Here is an 18,135-nt window from a genome sequence, read left to right as displayed (position 1 = left end):
CCCACTGGAGTGGAGCTAATTTACAGAACAAGCGGGAAACTGTTCAACCTCCGTCGCCTCCAGTACCGATCCAAGGTCGTCCCATCCTCTGTTGTCGAATTACAGTATGCAGACGATGCTTGCGTCTGCGCTCACTCGGAGGTCGAACTCCAAACCATCGTAAACACCTTCACCGAAGCATACGAGAGCATGGGCCTTACACTAAACATCCGTAAGACAAAGGTCCTCTACCAACCTGCCCCCGTCACACAGTGCTGCCCCCCGATTATCAAAATCCACAACAAGGCCTTGGACAACGTGGACCACTTTCCATACCTCGGGAGTCTACTGTCAACAAGGGCAGACGTCGACGACGAAGTCCAACACCGCCTTCAGTGTGCCAGTGCCAGTGCAGCCTTCGGTCATCTGAGGAAGAGAGTGTTTGAAGACCAGGACCTCAAACCCGGCACTAAGCTCATGGTCTACAGGGCAGCAGTGATACCTGCCCTGCTGTATGCCTCAGAGACATGGACCATGTACAGCAGGCACCTCAAAGCACTGGAGAGGTACCACCAACGCTGCCTCCGCAAGATCCTGCAAATCCATTGGCAGGATAGGTGCACCAACGTCAGTGTTCTTGCTCAGGCCAACATCCCCAGCATCGAAGCTCTGACCACGCTCAATCAGCTCCGATGGACGGGTCACATTGTCCGCATGCCCGATACAAGACTCCCAAAACAAGCGCTCTACTCGGAGCTCCGGCACGGCAAGAGAGCCCCAGGTGGGCAGAGGAAACACTTCAAGGACACCCTCAAAGCCTCTTGTAAAAGTGTAACATCCCCATCGACAACTGGGAATCCCTGGCCCAAGACCGCACAAAGTGGAGGAGAAGCATCCGGGAAGGCGCCGAACACCTCGAGTCTCTTCGCCGGGAGCAAGCGGAAGCCAAGCGCAAGGAGCGCAAGGAGCGCACGTCAACCCGAGCACCCCACCCACCGTCTGCCCCACCTGTGACAGAGACTGTAGGTCCCGCATTGGACTAATCAGCCACCTGTGAGCTCATTTTTAATGTGGAAGCAAGTCATCCTCGTTTCCGAGGGACTGCCTAAGAAGAGATCCGTATCGCAATTGCTAATAAAAACAGCGTTCCCATCGAAATGTTACTTCATCGCTGCGTCAAGTAAAGCCGGCCAGTTTTACTTGCGACTCTTGCATCGTGGCAGAGAGACAGAAAACGTTCCCTTAAAATATGGTGCATGCAATTCGGATACAATAGACGCAGGCTGATTACAATAGCAAAATACTGCGGATGCTGGAAATCTGAAATAACAACAGAAAACGCTGGAAAACTCAGCAGGCCAGGCAGCATCCGTGGAGAGAGAGACAGAGTTAACGTTTCAGGTCGACGACCTGTCGTCAGAACTCAGGCTGATGACTTCGGCGCAGGATGAAGGGCGGGCGTCGGGACCGCGCGGAATGCTCCCTTGTGGCGCCGAGCAAAGCGATTGGTTGCAGCTGCGTGGAAGATCAGTGAGGGGCCAAAAAAAAGCATCAGGGTGAGCCCTAACGTGGACACATGGTGGAAGGTTGTCTGTGAGTGAGCGAAGGTTTGTATGCGTGTGTTTTTAAAAAAATTGTCATTCAGTATTAAAGTCAGATTAGCCGACAGAGAGAGCAATGAAGTGAAAGGAAGCGGCTGGCTGCACATTTGCTGCCTTTTGCCCTGCCGTCTCTCTCCCGCGGATGGGAGCAGGAAGCAAATCCAGCTCTGCGCATGTGCGGGCCGAGTTGCAGCGGCCAAGTCTTTGGAGTTCGGTGACGTAGAGTTCTGTGCCCATTGTTACTAATGTATCCGAGACAAAGTCCGAATGGGTTGTTGGAATGCAGTGTAATTAAATAAATGTTTTTTATCATTTGTTTTAAAAATGCCTGTCCTGGTTGAGAGTGTAGTTGGAGATAGTGGGTGCTGTTGATCGCCTGTCCCTTTCTTCGCAGCCGTTTGCAGATGTAATCCCACCGGCCGGCAGAATTGCACCGGAATAAGCAAAGGCTGTTGATCGCTTTTGAACTCTGGGCGCTCTCCTCTGTGGAAAGCTTTGCTAACAGATAGATCAAGGGCGAGAAAATCGCATTCACCCAAGGAAACGCATCTCTCCCATTTCCTAACACTTCCCGTTATAGTATCCAACTTCCTTCTCGAACCTTATTACCGGGCATGTAAGATTTTCAAACATGCATACTACTTAAGCTGAGAAATTCTTCCTAATGTATCAATTTTACATTGACTTTAAATGTGTATCCCCATACCTTTTCCTGACTTCATTTGCAGTAAAATTATGGGTTTACTTTGTCTTCCATTTAATGTTTTATATAATTCAGTGTTGTTCCCCTTTAACTGTCCAGAAAAAAGGACCGTAGAGCAGAGCTACTGAAATAGTAGATTGTTAGTCTATATTTGGACCACTTTGTGATTGATTGATTGGTCTTGGCTAGTTTTTCCTTCTGTGGCTGCTGCCATCAACAACAAAAACATGCATTTATATAGCATAGTAAAATATGCCAAGGCGCTTCACAGGATTGTTAACAGACAGAATTTGACACCAAGCCACATAGGGATATTCGGACATATGACCAAAAGCTTGGCCAAAGCGATAGGCTTTGAGGAGTTACTTAAAGGAGGCAAGTGCGCTGGAGAGGTTAGGGAGGGAATTCCAGAGCTTGGTGAGCTGAAGGCACGGTTATCAATGGTGGCGTGAAGGAAATTGGGTATGCACAAGTGGCCAGAATTGTAGGAGCGCAGAGATCCTGGATGGTTGTAGGGTGGGAAGAGGTTACAGTGATAGGGAGGGGTGAGGCCTTGGTGGGATTTGAACACAAGGATGACATTTTTTTTAAATTGAGGTGTGCTAGACTGGGAGCCAATGTAGGTCGGCAAGCACAGATGATGGGTGAGTGGGACTTGGTGCGATTTAGGATACGGGTAGCAGAGTTTTAGATGAGGATGGTAGGTGGAAGGCCAGCCAGGAGAGTATTGTACCACACAGGTTTGGAATTTCCTGAGTTTGTGCTCAAAGACCCGTGTAATTTAGATGCAAATTGAATAGGTGGCCTAAAAGATGGTGGAATTTTGGAAGTGAGTTATGCATGTAAGTACATTACACCCAAATCTCCTCGATCTTTTACAATTGTCCATCCGTCCCTTTGCCTGAACATACCTCCACCCTCAAGTAACAGAGCGTCATATGCGAGTTTTCGGCAATTGCGCTTGCTCAGAGGCTTTCTTAAAATTGCAAGCAAATTTACAGGTGCAGCAGGAAATGGCCATTTTTCTGGTGCTTTATTGCTATTTTTTGAGATTTAAAAAAAATTCCTGTTAGACCTGCACTGTATTTTCTATTTCTTTGAGTTAATTTTTATAGATTAATTCAGATTGCAAATCGAAGAGCCTCCTTGATTGAAGGTTTTTTAAATACGCTGTGCCTAATGTGCATGAATGATTGGTTAAATGAATTGAAACTTAAATTTTTTTAGACAAAGACATATGTGGTGTGAGATCGGCGCTTTCCTTGGGCTCCGATTGTTTCTTCTGATTTATGCCCATTTTACATTTGGACGCATTCTAATGAGATTCGCAGGGAATTTGAGCCTAATTTGCCCTCGGCAGAATGGGCAAGTTTTTGGGTCTGATATCCGGGTTGCGCCCATGGAGGATATTCCAGGCCTTATCTTTTGTGCTATTTCCATGTCTACAGATTCCACACAATCTGTGCACCTTGTGAATTCACTGGATGTAATCCTATGGTGCCGCCACCTCATTGGCTTACAAATCTAGAACACAAGCTAACGCAGCAACTTGCATTTATGTAGTGTCTTTACTGCAGAACATCCAAAGGCACTTTGCAGAGGGTGAAAATCTTTTTTTTTTAAATGTGAAGGAACAGACGCTGAGACCTGTTGGGAGAATTAGGAGAGGTAGCCGAAAGCTCATTCAAAAAGATGTGTTTTCACAAAGCTTTTAAAGATGGAGAGGCTACAGGGCTTAAGGGAAGAGTAGGGCTGAGGTGGCTGAAGCTTCTACCACCAATGGGATGAAGGGAATAGGCCAGCAATGGAGGACTGGAGTGATATGAGGTTGGCCGAGGTTGCAGAGATAGGGTAGGATGAGCCAGTGAAGTAATGTGAAGATAGAATCATGTAATACAGCACAGAAGGAGGCCATTCGGCCCATCGTGCCTATGCTGGCTCTTTAAAAGAGCTAAATGAGGATTTTGATTTTGATGCATTAGGGGAACAGGTGCTGGTGTAAATCAGTGGGGAAGGGGTTAATGAGCAAGCAGGACAGGATACAGCTGCATTTTGGACAAGTTGGTTTTTGAGGAAGATGAGACACTGGAGCAACTGAGTAGAGGTGATGAAAGGGTTTCAGGTGAATAGGTTTAAGGAGGAAATTCTAGAGCTTAGGGCCTAGGCAGCTGAAGGCACAGCTGCCAACGGTGGAGCAATGAAAATCAGGGATGTGCAAGAGGCCTGAATTGGAGGAGTGCAGAAACCTCGGAGGGTTGTAGGGCTGGAGGAGGTTACAGAGGTAGCCAGGGGCAAGGCCATGGAGGGATTTGAAAACAAGGATGAGAATTTTAAAACTGAGGTGTTGCTGGACTGGGAGCACTGGATGATGGGTGAACGGGACTTGGGTGTGAGTTAGGATATGGGCAGCAGAGTTTTGGATGAGCTCAAGTTTATGAAGGATGGGAGGATGTTCAGGAGAGCATTGGAATAGTCAAAACTAGAAGGAAGGAAGTCATGGATGAGGGCTTGAGCAGCGGATGAGCTGAGGCAGAGTGGAGACATGCAGTGTTACGGAGTTGGAAGCAGGCAGTCTCAGTGATGGAGCGGATATATGGTCGGAAGCTCATCTCTGGGTCAAGTACAACATCAAGGTTGCGAAGGGCCTGGTTCAGCCTCAGACAATGGCCAGTGAGCGGGTTAGAGTTGGTGGTTGGGGAACCGAGTTTGTGGCGTGGACCGATGGCTTCGGTCTTCCCAATATTTAGGTGGAGGAAATTTCTGCTCATCCAGTACTGGATGTCTGACAAACAGTGTGATAAATCAGACAGTGGAGGAGTTGAGAGAGGTGGTGGTGGTGGTGGTGGTGAGGTAGAGCTGGGTGTTGTCAACGTACATATGGAAACTTAGGTTTTTGGATGTTTTCATGTAAAGTCGAGATTTGCAAGTTTGTATTGGCAGGCTGTCAAAAATATTATACAGGTTAGTAAACTTAAAATATTGTACGCTTGGCTGTCAGTTTTATCATGTGAAGATTGATATTGTTGCAAGGAAAATTCACTTGATATTTCATTGAATCATAGACATTTCAGCACAGAACGAGGCCATGTAGCCCATCACGCTGTGTCTGTGTTTGATATACATTGAAACTATCCACTCTAATTCCATTTCTCTCCTCTTTACAAATACTTTAATTTAAGTGTTTATCTAATTCTCTTTAATAGCTATTTGCAGTAATTCATTCCATGTTTAATAACCGTTTGCAATTAACATTTTTTGCAAACCTCCCCCTCTAGTACTAATCCTAAGTTTATGTCCATGTCAAAATACTTGTACAAAATGAAATATCTCATCCGGTGTGGCTGAGTGGCAAGCTGTGAAATATCTGAAATATGTGTATTTTGGAGCTGTCCAGTTTGGGAAGTAACTAGCCAGACAATAACATACTATATTTTATCTCTCTACTTGAACAAAGTGGTATGTCATAAGCTTATAACTATTTTAAAGGAGAAGTTAATGAAATCCCCATGACAGTACAAACGTCTAAAAATATTCACACTTTCAAAATGATTGCCTTACTGCATTCTGAAACCAACAGGCCTTGTCAGCTTCTGTGACTGAAGGATCGGGTACGATGACTGATTTTAAAATGGTGCCATTGTGTCTGTTCTTGCACAGTGATCAAGGATTAATAATTTAACATGTAAAGTTAAATATTTGGACTCTGAGCCCCAGGATCACGAATATTAATGGACCGTAGTCAGAATTATTGGTACCGTTTTCACCATGGCTCATCCTGTTTACCCTTGGGATCAACCATACAAGTCCAGCTGGATCACAGAGAGTGTGGGAGGGGAAGGCTGGAGTGGGGGACTTCAACATACTTCTTGCTTCTTCTTCACGAGATGCACATGCACAGGGAGGGGAGGGGGGGGAGGTGCAGGGGTGCGGCCATTCATCATTCCAGGGTGGGGGTGGGGTGGTGAGTTGACCCGGGCATTTCAACCACATCATGCAGCCTCCCCACCCCGGGAGGATGGACAGCTGAATGGTTTTCAACCCCTACAACAAGGTAGGCAGGCAATCGCTCGAGCTACACTTTCTCGTCTGTAAGCGTTTTCACCTTTTTTTGCTCTACTGCCCATCTCTCCTGTACGTTGCCCAACCGACCCTCCACGTGTGAACACAGACAGTGATGAGCCGGCAGGCTCTTCGACCATGGGAGCTTCACTGGTGTCCCCGATCACTCTTGTAATTTACATTGCTGCGCCCTCTTCAGGTCCAGTCATGTACAGCTACCTGCAAAAGCATGGAGGAAGTTGCGGGGTGGGGGGGTGACCGAGGATTGGTGCGTGTTTTTCCTCTACATTGTACCCGTTGGGGTGCTATTTGGAAGCAGGATAGAGGAAAAATTGCAAGTTTGGAGGTGTATTGTCCATTTAAAGGGAGGACCTGTTTGGTTTCCCGTTATTCATGCACCATTCCTCTTGAGTTGATAACTGAGTAGAAATTCTCTCTCATACCTTCCCTGGGTCAGTGCTCCCTCAGGACACTGGAACGACCTTGTAGGATGACGCAGTGTCCCCGAGGGGTGATACTTCTTGTGGATGATATGAGGCCCGTTGAATGCCCCCGTGCCTCTTTCTCAGTTGACCTCTGACCATTGATGCGGCCTCCTTGACCAGGCTCCAAGGTCGTACGCTGATGTAAACAATTTCTCCGCTGTTTTTTTTGTGCGTGTGCGTGTGCGCGTGTGTCCGTCTGTCCACCTGTCCAGGCAGAGCTGTCCTACTGAGCAGCTGTTCCTGTCATTTGATACGCCACTCAGTCTAAGGTATAACTATCAGCAAAGATTGAACAGGCTGGCCCTCTGTTTTTTCTGGAGAACAAAACAAGACAGGGATGACCTGATAGGTCTTTTTAAAAATGATGAAGGGCTTTGATAGGGTAGACGTAGAGAAGATGTTTCCACTTGTGGGGGAGACCAAAACCAGGGGCTATAATTATAGGATAGTCACTAATAAATCCAATCGGGAATTATTAGCTCAAGTTTACGGAGGGTGGAAGGCTGGCCAGGAGAGCATTGGAATAGTTGATGGGATTGAGGCTGATAAATCCCCAGGGCCTGATAATCTATATCCTAGGGTACTTAAGGAAGTGGCCCTCGATATAGTTGATGCATTGCTGGTCATCTTCCAAAATTCAATAGACTCTGGAACAGTACCCATGGATTGGCAGGTAGCTAATGTTACCCCACTATTCAAAAAGGGTGGTAGAGAGAAAACAGGGAATTACAGACCGGTAAGCCTGACATCAGTAGTGGGGAAAATGCTAGAGTCCATTATAAAGGATGTAATAGCAGAGCACTTGGAAAAAAGTGACCGGATCGGACAAAGTCAACATGGATTTACAAAAGGTAAATCGTGCTTGACTAATCTACTGGAATTTTTTGAGGATGTAACTGGTAAAATAGATAAGGGAGAACCAGTGGATGTGGTGTATTTGGACTTTCAAAAGGCTTTCGATAAGGTCCCGCATAAGAGATTAGCGTGTAAAGTTAAGGCACATGGGATTGGAGGCAAGGTATTGACTTGGATAGAGAACTGGTTGGCAGACAGGAAGCAAAGAGTTGGAATAAACGGCTCTTTTTCCGAGTGGCAGACAGTGACTAATGGGGTACCGCAGGGATCGGTCCTTTGACCCCAGCTATTCACAATATATATTAATGATCTGGACGAGGGAACTAGATGTAATATCTCCAAGTTTGCAGACGACACAAAGCTGGGTGGGCGTGTGTGCTGTGAGGAGGATGTCGAGAAACTCCAGGATGATTTGGACAGGTTGGGTGATTGGGCAGAAGCATGGCAGATGCAATATAATGTGGATAAATGTGAGGTTATCCACTTTGGTGTCAAAAACAGGAAGGCAGATTATTATCTAAATGGCAATAGATTGGGAGAAGGGGAAGTGCAACGAGACCTGGGTGTCCTTGTGCACCAGTCGCTGAAGGTAAGCATGCAGGTGCAGCAGGCGGTTAAGAAGGCAAATAGTATGTTGCCCTTCGTAGCGAGAGGGTTTGAGTACAGGAACAAGGATGTCTTGCTGCAGTTGTACAGGGCCTTGATGAGACCACATCTTGAGCATTGTGTGCAGTTTTGGTCGCCTTATCTGAGGAAGGATGTTCTTGCCATGGAGGGAGTGCAGCGAAGATTCACCAGGCTGATACCTGGGATGGCAGGAATGACGTATGAGGAGAGATTGGGTCGATTGGGCTTGTACTCGCTGGAGTTTAGAAGAATGAGAGGGGATCTAATCGAAACTTATAAAATTCTAACAGGACTGGACAGACTAGATGCAGGAAGGATGTTCCCGATGGCGGGGGAGTCCAGAACCAGGGGTCACAGTCTAAGGATAAGGGGTAGGCCATTTAGGACAGAGATGAGGAGAAATTTCTTCACCCAGAGAGTGGTGAACCTGTGAAATTCTCTGCCAAAGAAGGCAGTAGAGGCCAATTAATTAAATATATTCAAGAAGGAGTTGGATATATTTCTTAAGGCTAAAGGGATATGGAGAGAAGGCAGGAACAGGGTACTGAATTTAGATGATCAGCCATGATCGCATTGAATGGCAGAGCAGGCTCGAGGGGCCGAATGGCCTACTCCTGCTCCTATCTTTTATGTTTCTATAGTTGAGTCTGGGGGTAACCAAGGCATGGATGGGGGTTTCAGCAGCAGAGGCAGAGACGGGCAAAGTTACGGAAGTGAAAGTAGGCGGTCTTGGTGATGCGGAAGCTCGTCCCGGGGTCAAAGAGGATGCCAAGGTTACAAAAGGTGGTATCAGCTACCCAGAAAAAAAGTGTTTCTGTTGCTGTACACTTAAGAATAATGCACTATTAGCAAGAATAATGTACTGTTAGCAAGTACAAGATATTTGATAGATGGAGGAAAAAAAATCTGATCTCCCTTGGACCTCCTGAAAACTTGAGCTGTAAAGTTGTATTGCAGCCTATAACTTCAAATCACCTCTTATTCTCCATCATGAAAAGTTCAATTTATAGTGCTCCCAACCTTTATTCCTTTCCCAGAAATTACACGTCTTATGATCCTGTCTTGTTCTGTTCCTTATTAATTACGCAAGGCTCAACTGCTGCACTATAATGTAGCAGGAAGTAATTTTACTGGAAGTCCAATGGTCACATGCAATTGACTGGTTCTTTCTGTTTAACAGATACTGTACATTTATTTTACAAGAATGTTTTTGATTTCCATTTTTTTTAGAGCTACTTCCTTTTTTTAACCCTGATTGGTTTGTGGAGTAGATCTTTTGCTGCATGTATTGAAGAGAGGACTTCTGACGATTATTTGTGGATTATTGATTAACCTGCAGGAATGTCTGTTTCTTGTACCCTGGTATGAAGATCAGATGGAGAGTATTATTTAGCATCTACTAACAATTGCTGTAGATAGTGAAACAGAAAAAAAAAATCCTTAGATTAAATTACAGAAGCCAAACAACATTTTTAGCTGCTGATTGCTTGCCGTTATTTTTTAACATATTTGTTTGTGATCAGTGCCTCTGCTTGTCCACCTATCTAATGAACGCCACAACGTGTTTTTTATCCACACTTTTTGTTTGTGTCTTTTCTTCTCTCCCACATGGCAGCTGTCTTTCATTCTGCCAGCGCAATTCACACTTCATCTAGAGCCATCCTTTTTTCCTTAACCTGTCCATTACCATCTACTCTTGCCTTGAATATCTCTTAATGTCTCTTAATCTCTCCTGCTTTCTATCCTATCACTGACCTTCCCTTTTGTTCTTTCAATCCCCTCCCCCTTTTCCCAGCCCCTAAACTTGCCTTAAAATCTGTTCCATTTCCTGCTTTTTTCCAGTTCTGACGAAAGGTCTTCGACCTGAAACGTTAACTCTGTTTCTCTCTCCACGGATGCTGCCTGGCCGGCTGAGTTTTTCCAGCATTTTCTGTTGTTATTCCACAAGGAATTCAACTGGTTTAGCAGGCCAGCATAGCAGATGGGGAAGGGGATCCCTGAGGCTGTTCCCAGAACACTGCACCCCATTCCAAGCGTGGGTATGGTAGTGCAGTGGTTATTGTTATCCAGTACAGTGGCCTGGACTAATATATCCTTTGGGATTGTAGATTGTAAATTGAAATCCCACCATGACAGTTTGCAAATTTGAATTCAGTTTTTAAAAAGTCTGGAAATAAAAAGCTGGCATCAGTAAAAAGTGACCATGAAGCTGTCGGATTGTTGTTAAAAACCCAACTGAGTCACTAATGTCTTTTTAAGGAAGGAAACTGCTGTCCTTACTTGGTCTGGTCTAGATGTGAGTCCAGTCTTTCACCAATGTGGTTGTCTCTTAACTGCCTCTCTGAAATGGCCTGGCAAGCCACTCCGTAGTATCCAGCCATGACAAATGGTTCAAGAATAAGGCCCACTACCTTCTCATGGCAACTAGTGATGGGGAATAAATGCCAGTGATGCCCACATCCTGAGAATGAACTGGGGGAAAAAAAAAAGCACAAACTCCCTCCTTCTGGCTGCTTCTACTTGAAGGGCAGAGAGACTGTCAACAATCTTTTGCTTCTTAACCTCCTGAGAGCCAGAGCCCAGTCTGTTCTTGTCATCACAGTCTTCAGTCTTAAACTTCACAGAATTTTGGTATTTGACTGTAGAAAGTTGGCTGTTATAGTCCCACATGTCCTCAGATTGGTCCCAGACTGCGACCTCGAGGGCCACAACGGTACCTGGCAGCCTTCAGGTCTTAACTTGGTGCCACAAGCACATCCCACTCTCCAGGGGTGTTCCTAAAGCAAAGTTTGTATTAACCCAAGTGTTCTAAACTCTCCATACAAATTAGCTGAATCTGTTAATATTCCCTTCTGCACATATTTAGTTTTTGGTCTAGACCTGAGTTTCTCTGCCTCTCCATGTGCCTCTTTTATGCTCTTGAACTTTGACATTTTCAGCCTTGTTAAAACTTGTCTTACTGATTGATGCTAACTCTTTCCCTCTCCAAGGCCAACCTGACAGACAACTAGTTGCACTGCTTCATCCTCCGTAAAGGTGTAGCACTCCTCTTTGGTTCTTATCTTGGCCTGTCCACTGATTCCCTGGACACTTTCACTGTGTTCAAACATTTTACTCTCTACTCCCTTTCTAGCTTTCTTTCAAGATCCTTAATTTTTACCCTCACTGTCCCAAGGTCTCCTTGCTGAAATCACCTCCATTCTGTCTTCACTTGGCACCTGTACTGAATGTCTGCCTCATAAAAGTCATAGCCAGAGAAATTCCTGCAATAACCACCATCCTCCAATTCTCTACCCAGCAAATTGCTTCTGGACTTCACTCGCCTGCTAAACCTGCCTCCGAACTTGGACAACAGTTTGTTAATGCTCCATGCCGATTCCATCCTACCTACGTCAACTTTTTCCCTCCATGGGACCTCTGACTTTAACTCTGGTCTTCCGACTGTTGTCTCCAACCTATTCCCTGCTACTACCAGGAAATATGTATCCCATTAATTGCGACATACTCAGGCCTATGTAACCTGAGTTTTTCCCTGTGTCCATTCGCATGCGCAGTTTTGCTGCCACTCGGGACCCGAGCCATCACTTCTATTTCCACTTTTTTCTCCCCCCTTTTCCTTTTCTCTCTATCACTCCCTGACCCCTCTCTCCTGTCGCCATGCCTCCTTTCATCTCTCCTCTCTCGGATACTCTGCCCTCCCAAATCCCTACCCAAATCCTTCATCACTCTTCAACCTTCTTACTGCTGCCGTCCCAGGTTTGACTCCCTCTTGGGTAAGCCCACAGCTTCCCTCTGTGCCTCTCTTGGCATCCTCTGAAAGGCCCACCGTGGCACTCGTTGCTGCCTCCTCACGAGCAGCAACCCCAACTATCCCATTCTATTCTCTCGTTGACCTCCCCGCCCAGCGTGCCCGTTGGTGGCTGATCTTGCCAATCTCCTTCCCGTCCAACTCATCCCTTCCAGTGCTGACCCTGTGGATGCTGGCAGTGGGTCAGCCATCACCGACCCCCTCTGCATCTCCCTCCAGAATGTCTGTTCACTTGCGAACAAGGCCCTTGCCATCCATGAGCTTATCATGGATGATTCCATTGACGTCAAGGCCTTGACAGAAACTTGGCTGAGGGGTGATGACTCCTTACCCTTAAATGAAGCCTCCCCGCCTGGCTATACCTTCCACCACTTGCCCTGCCCAGACCGCCGTGGTGGCGGTGTGACTCTCGTCACCAAATCACACCTTGGTCTGTCCCCCTACTCCTCCGGCACTTTCTCCTCCTTTTGAGCATCTCGCCTTATTCCACCCCTCTCGCCTCTCATTTAAAATTCTTGTTATCTACCACCCACCCAGGTACCATAAATATTTTATTACCGAGATATCTTCACTGCTTTCCTCCCTCAGCCTCTGCACCGAGCGACTTCTCATCCTCGGTGGTTTCAACCTCCATCTCAATTCATCATGCTCTCTCTCCTCTGCGTTCACTACCCTCCTATTCTCCCTCCATGTAAACTCCCCAACCCATATTCACGGCCACCCCCTCGACCTTCCCATCTCTTGTGGCCTCGCTACTCCCATCGGGTCAATGGCTGATAAGGCCATCTCTGATCAATTTCTCATATCACTCTCCGCCCACGTCCCCCTTCCGTGCCCCCCCACAACCCTACTTCCTTCTGTGTCCGTCCCTGGAAAAAAAACTCTCTCCCAACTGCACTTATGAAATCCCAACTGTGCAGACATTTCTGCAGCTACCGATCTGCTCAACCACATCCTCACCACCACCTTTGATGCCCTAGTCCCTATTAAAACAATTACCCTCTCTCACCCTGGTCGTTTCCCCTGGTACGGCTCTCATCTTCGCTCCCTTAAGTCTAAGGGATGCCGACTCAAACGGATATGGCGGACAACTAGTTTTGCCATTCACCGCCAGATCTGGCTGGACCACATAAAGTATTATCGGGTCCTGTTCTCCTCTGCCAAAACTGCTCACTATTACAGAATCATTCTGGAATGTAAAGATAAACCCTGGCTTCTATTCCGTTATGCTAGCCGTCTTCTTAAACCCCTCTCCCCTGTCTCCTCCACCCTCACCTCTGACAACAAGTGTGAGGAGCTCATAGACTTCTATGTCTCTAAAATTGAGACCATCTGTTCAGCTGCCTCTACCACTTCCCTTCCTTCCCCTAGCCCACTGGGCCAAACTTCCTCGAAGGTTACCCCCTGCCCCAGCCCTGAACTCACATCTTTCTCCAGTTTCTCTCCAATCTCCCCTCATAACCTCTCCATGCTCATCTTGTCCAGAAGTCCCACTTCCTGCTCCCTTGACCCTATTCCCACCAAACTGCTGGCCACCCACTTCCCTTCCCTTTTCTGTCTCCCATGTTGGGTGACATTGTTAACGGTTCTCTCTGCTCAGGTACTGTCCCCCTCTCCCTCAATTCTCCCGTCATCACCCCTCTCAAAAAAACAACCCTTGACCCCATCCGTCCTTGCAAACTACCGCCCCATCTCCCACCTCCCTTTCCTCTCCAAAGTCCTTGAACGTGTTGTCGCCTCCCAAATCCGTGCTCATCTTTCCCGCAACTCCACGTTTGAATCCCTCCAATCAGGTTTCTGTCCGGCCATAGTACTGAAACGGCTCTCATCAGTCACAAATGACATCCTTTGTGACTGTGACAAAGGTAAACTATCCCTCTTTGTTCTTCTTAACTTGTCTGCAGCCTTTGATGCAGTTAACCACTCCCATCGCCGCTCCACCGTCGTCCAGCTGGGTGGGACTGCACTCGCCTGCTTCCATTCTTATCTAACTAATCGTAGCCAGAGAATCGCCTGCAGTGACTTCTCTTCCCACTCCCACATCGTTAGCTCTGGTGTCCCCCAAGGATCTATCCTTGACCCCTCCTATTTCTCATTTACATGTTGCCCCTTGGTGACATCATCCAAAAACAGTGTCAGTTTCCACATGTACGCTGAGAACATCCAGCTCTACCTCACCACCACTTCTCTCGACCCCTCCACGGTCTCTAAATTGTCAGGCTGCTTATCCAACATCCAGTACTGGATGAGCAGAAATTTTCTCCAATTAAATACTGGGAAGACCAAAGCTATTGTTTTCGGTTCCCGCCACAAACTCCGTTCCCTAGCTACTGACTCCATCCCTCTCCCTAATATCACAGAAATCACAGAAACCTCACAGTGCAGATAGAGGCCATTTCGGCCCATCGAGCCTGCACCGACACATATCCCACCCGATCCCCGTAACCCCTACACCAACACATATCCCACCCTATCCCCGTAACACTAAGGGTCAATTTATCATAGCCAATCAACCTAACCCACACATCTTTGGACTGTGGGAGGAAACCGGAGCACCCGGAGGAAACCCACGCAAACACGGGGAGAAATGTGCAAACTCCACACAGACAGTCACCCGAGGCCAGATTCGAACTCAGGTCCCTGGCGCTGTGAGGCAACAGTGCTAACCACTATGCCACCGTGCTGCCCTGTCTGTCTGAGGCTGAACCACACTGTTCGCAACCTTGGTGCCATATTTGACCCTGAAATGAGCTTCCACCACACATCCGCGGCATAACTAAGACCACCTATTTCCACCTTCGTAGTATTGCCTGTTTCTGCCCTTGCCTCAGCTCATCTGCTGCTGAAACCCTCATCTATGCCTTTGTTACCTCTAGAGTTGACTATTCCAACACACTCCTGGCTGGCCTCCCACATTCTACCCTACATAAACTTGAGGTCATCCAAAGCTCAGCTGCCCGTGTCCTAACTTACACTGAGTCCTGTTCACCCATCACCCCTGTGCTCACTGACCTACATTGGCTCCCGGTTAAGCAACGCCTCGATTTCAAAATTCTCATCCTTGTTTTCAAATCTCTCCATGGCCTCGCCCCTCCCTATCTCTAATCTCCTCTAGCACCGCCCCCCCCCCCCCCCCCCCCCCTGCCCAGAGATATCTGTGCTCCTCTAATTCTCCCCTCTTGAGCATCCCTGATTATAATCGCTCAACCATTGGTGGCCGTGCCTTCTGTTGCCTAGGCCCTAAGCTCTGGAATTCCCTGCCTAAACCTCTCCGCCTCACTTTCCTCCTTTTTAGATGCTCCTTAAAACCTGCCTCTTTGACCAAGCTTTTGGTCATCTGCCCTAATTTCTCCTTATGTGGCTCGGTGTCAAATGTTTGTCTTACAATAGTCCTGTGAAGCGCCTTGGGGCCTTTTACTATGTTAAAGGCGCAATACAAATACAAGTTATTGTTGTTGCATTGGCTTCTTTTTCTGCTCCCACAGTTACCTCTGGAGTCCCCCCAAAGATCCATCCTTGGTCCTGTCCCATTTGATCCTCAGCTGAACTTCCAACCCGATACCCCCTCCACCAAGACTGCCTACTTCCATCTCCGTAATATGTCCTGCCTCAGCCCATCTGCTGCTGAAACCCTCATCCAATGCTTTTGTTACCTCCAGACGCGACTATGCCAATGCTCCCCAGGCTGGCCTCCCATCTTCTATCCTCCGTAAACTTCAACTCATCCAAAACTCTGCTGCTTGTATTGTAACTCACTCCAAATCCCGTTCGCCCATCACCCCTGTGCTTGCTGACCTACATTGAAATCTGGTCCGGCAATGCCTCGAATTTAACGTTCTCATCTTTGTATTCAAATCCCTGCATGACCTCACCTCACCCTATCTCTGTAACCTCCTCCAGCCCTACAAACATCCGCGAATTCTGGCCTCTTATGCATCCCCAATTTCCTTCGCCCCACCATTGGCGGCCGTGCCTTCAGCTGTCTAGACTCTAAGCTCTGGAATTCCCTCCCTAAACCTCTCCGCCTCTCGCTCCTCCTAAGTTGCTCCTTAAAATCTACCTGTTTAACCAAACTTTTGTTTACCTGTCCTAATCGCTCCTTGTGTGGCTCGGTAACCAGTTTTGACTGGTAATGCTCCTGTGAAGCGTCTTGGCACGTTTTACTATGTTAAAGGTGCTATATAAATGCAAGTTCTTCTTCCCTCACCTTGGTGACCTTAACTGTTGTAATCCTTGCCTATCTATTCTTGATTTCCATGTTAGCTCTCCTGCCCGCACCCTTGGCTACCTGACTCATCGAGATATGAGGACCTGCTATCTTACAAGTCTGTCATTGATGGGACTATTTCTGATTATTTTCTCCTCTATCTTGCCTGTCTGAACTCTTCCGCCCTCTTGTTCTTTACTACTCCCTTTAAAAACAGACCTGTAATCCTTTTCTCTCTCTACTGCTTATGTCCAAGCTACACTTCTTTTTCTCCCAAGTCTTTAAACATGTCATTGCCACTCAACAAAGTGTTCACCTTTCCTACCACTCCCCCCCCCCCCCCTATTAAATTCCTGCCATCCATTAACCTTCCCAGTTGCCTCTCTGGATAAATGTGTGCAATGTGCAACTTCAGTGTCCTGTTCAACCCAAAATTAGAATTTCTTGCCTATGTCTAATATATTGTCAAGACCATTTCCTTCCAACTCTGGAACTCTCCCTAACTGAACATTTACCTCCCCACAGCTGATGAAACTAGAATCCTTTATTACTTTGAGAATTAACTTCTCCGGTGCTCTCTTTGCCAGTCTCCTTCCCCCTTCCCTCTACCCCTCGCCCCCCCATAAACTTCAGTTAATGCAGAACACTGTGGCTTGTGTCCTATCCCACAAAGTTCAGTGCATTCATTACCCCATCCTTGCCAAGTTGGATGAGCTGTGTGTACCCCAGGAAATCTGTTTCAAGTTTCTTGCTCCGAATCTCTCCGTGGCTTTGCTACACCCTATCTGAGCACTCTTCTCCACCCTCTAACACCAATTTTTTTTCTAGTTGCAGAGTTCTGCCCAGTGGAATTCTTTTCCCAAATTACTTTGCCTTATTATCTCCCTCCCTGCCTTGAAAAGGATCTTAAAATGTTTCCTTTGATAGTGCCTTTGGTCTTTTCCCTTCCTAAAATTTTCCTGTTTGATGTTCACCTTGTTGAGTGCTCTCAGACGTCTTTGCTAACTTAAGGAGTCGAGCTCTAAATACATTTGATGTATTTGGATACATGGGAGTGGTTACAAGGCTGTAATCTAATATTGGGATTTGGATAACTGCTTTAAACTGCTGAAGCTTTGATTCCACAGCTTATGATGTCCTCTTAAACCCTGAATTAGATTGTTGCGCTGTCATTACTCCATATATCCATTGAAAGCAAATTACTGCTGTATTGTAGTATCAGTGAGCCCAATTTTAAACATGCTTTATAAGTAAAGGAGTTTGAGAAATGGGTCTTCAAACTTCAGAAGAATTTTAATGTAATTTCCAATTTATTATGTGCACCTTTTCTTCACTGGAGGATAGGACACCTTTATTGCAGCTTTCTGAACTCTCTAATTCTATTTTTGCCATAACCCTGAAAATGATATTTGTTGTGCTAGGTAAGGATTTTTTAAACTATTGAGCACTAAAATGGTTTAGGCCACATTAAATTGATTTAACTAAGCTAAGAAAATATTTTTTCTTTTTAATGTTGCAGCAGATAATATTCATAGAACTGAACCTCATTTAAGTGCACTGTTCAGAAGACTGATGGTTTGGCAGCTGCAATGATAGATGATTATACTTCCATTCAGAGAGTTGTTGGCAGCTCTGAATGATTCATTGGATGGTGTGTCAGACACATTAGACACGGTGTGAAATCGATGCAAGGAATTGAAAAAAATCACAAATATTTGAAGCTCCAGAGAAGAATGTGGACAACGCAGTTGTAAGTGGACCTGGAGCAGCCCTCTGCTCCAGAGTGTCAATTTGCAGGTTCAGCTTCAGAT

At 46.5% G+C, this 18,135-nt stretch overlaps 1 protein-coding gene across 6 annotated transcripts in view; it reads left to right on the top strand.

Annotated features, from left to right (window-relative positions):
* Positions 1 to 1,479: 1,479 nt before the first annotated feature.
* The window catches only part of LOC147124073 (long-chain-fatty-acid--CoA ligase 1-like), a 214,499-nt gene continuing 197,843 nt past the window's right edge, over positions 1,480 to 18,135 (top strand). For 2 of the 6 annotated variants that reach the window (XM_085981206.1, XM_085981185.1), the window contains exon 1: positions 1,486 to 1,572. In XM_085981206.1, the coding sequence (XP_085837332.1) occupies positions 1,556 to 1,572 (17 nt within the window). In that variant the 5' untranslated portion in view covers positions 1,486 to 1,555. Of the gene's footprint in view, positions 1,587 to 18,135 lie in introns of all 6 variants that reach the window. The other 4 variants (XM_085981292.1, XM_085981282.1, XM_085981227.1 and 1 more) reach the window with 3 other exon arrangements.

Source organism: Somniosus microcephalus, chromosome 1 (assembly GCF_052327205.1).
Source record: "Somniosus microcephalus isolate GS21.2 chromosome 1, FLI_Smic_1.0, whole genome shotgun sequence".
NCBI lineage: Eukaryota > Metazoa > Chordata > Chondrichthyes > Squaliformes > Somniosidae > Somniosus > Somniosus microcephalus.
The sequence above is the reverse complement of the archived record's forward strand: the minus strand, read 5'-3'. Positions and strand labels throughout refer to the sequence as shown.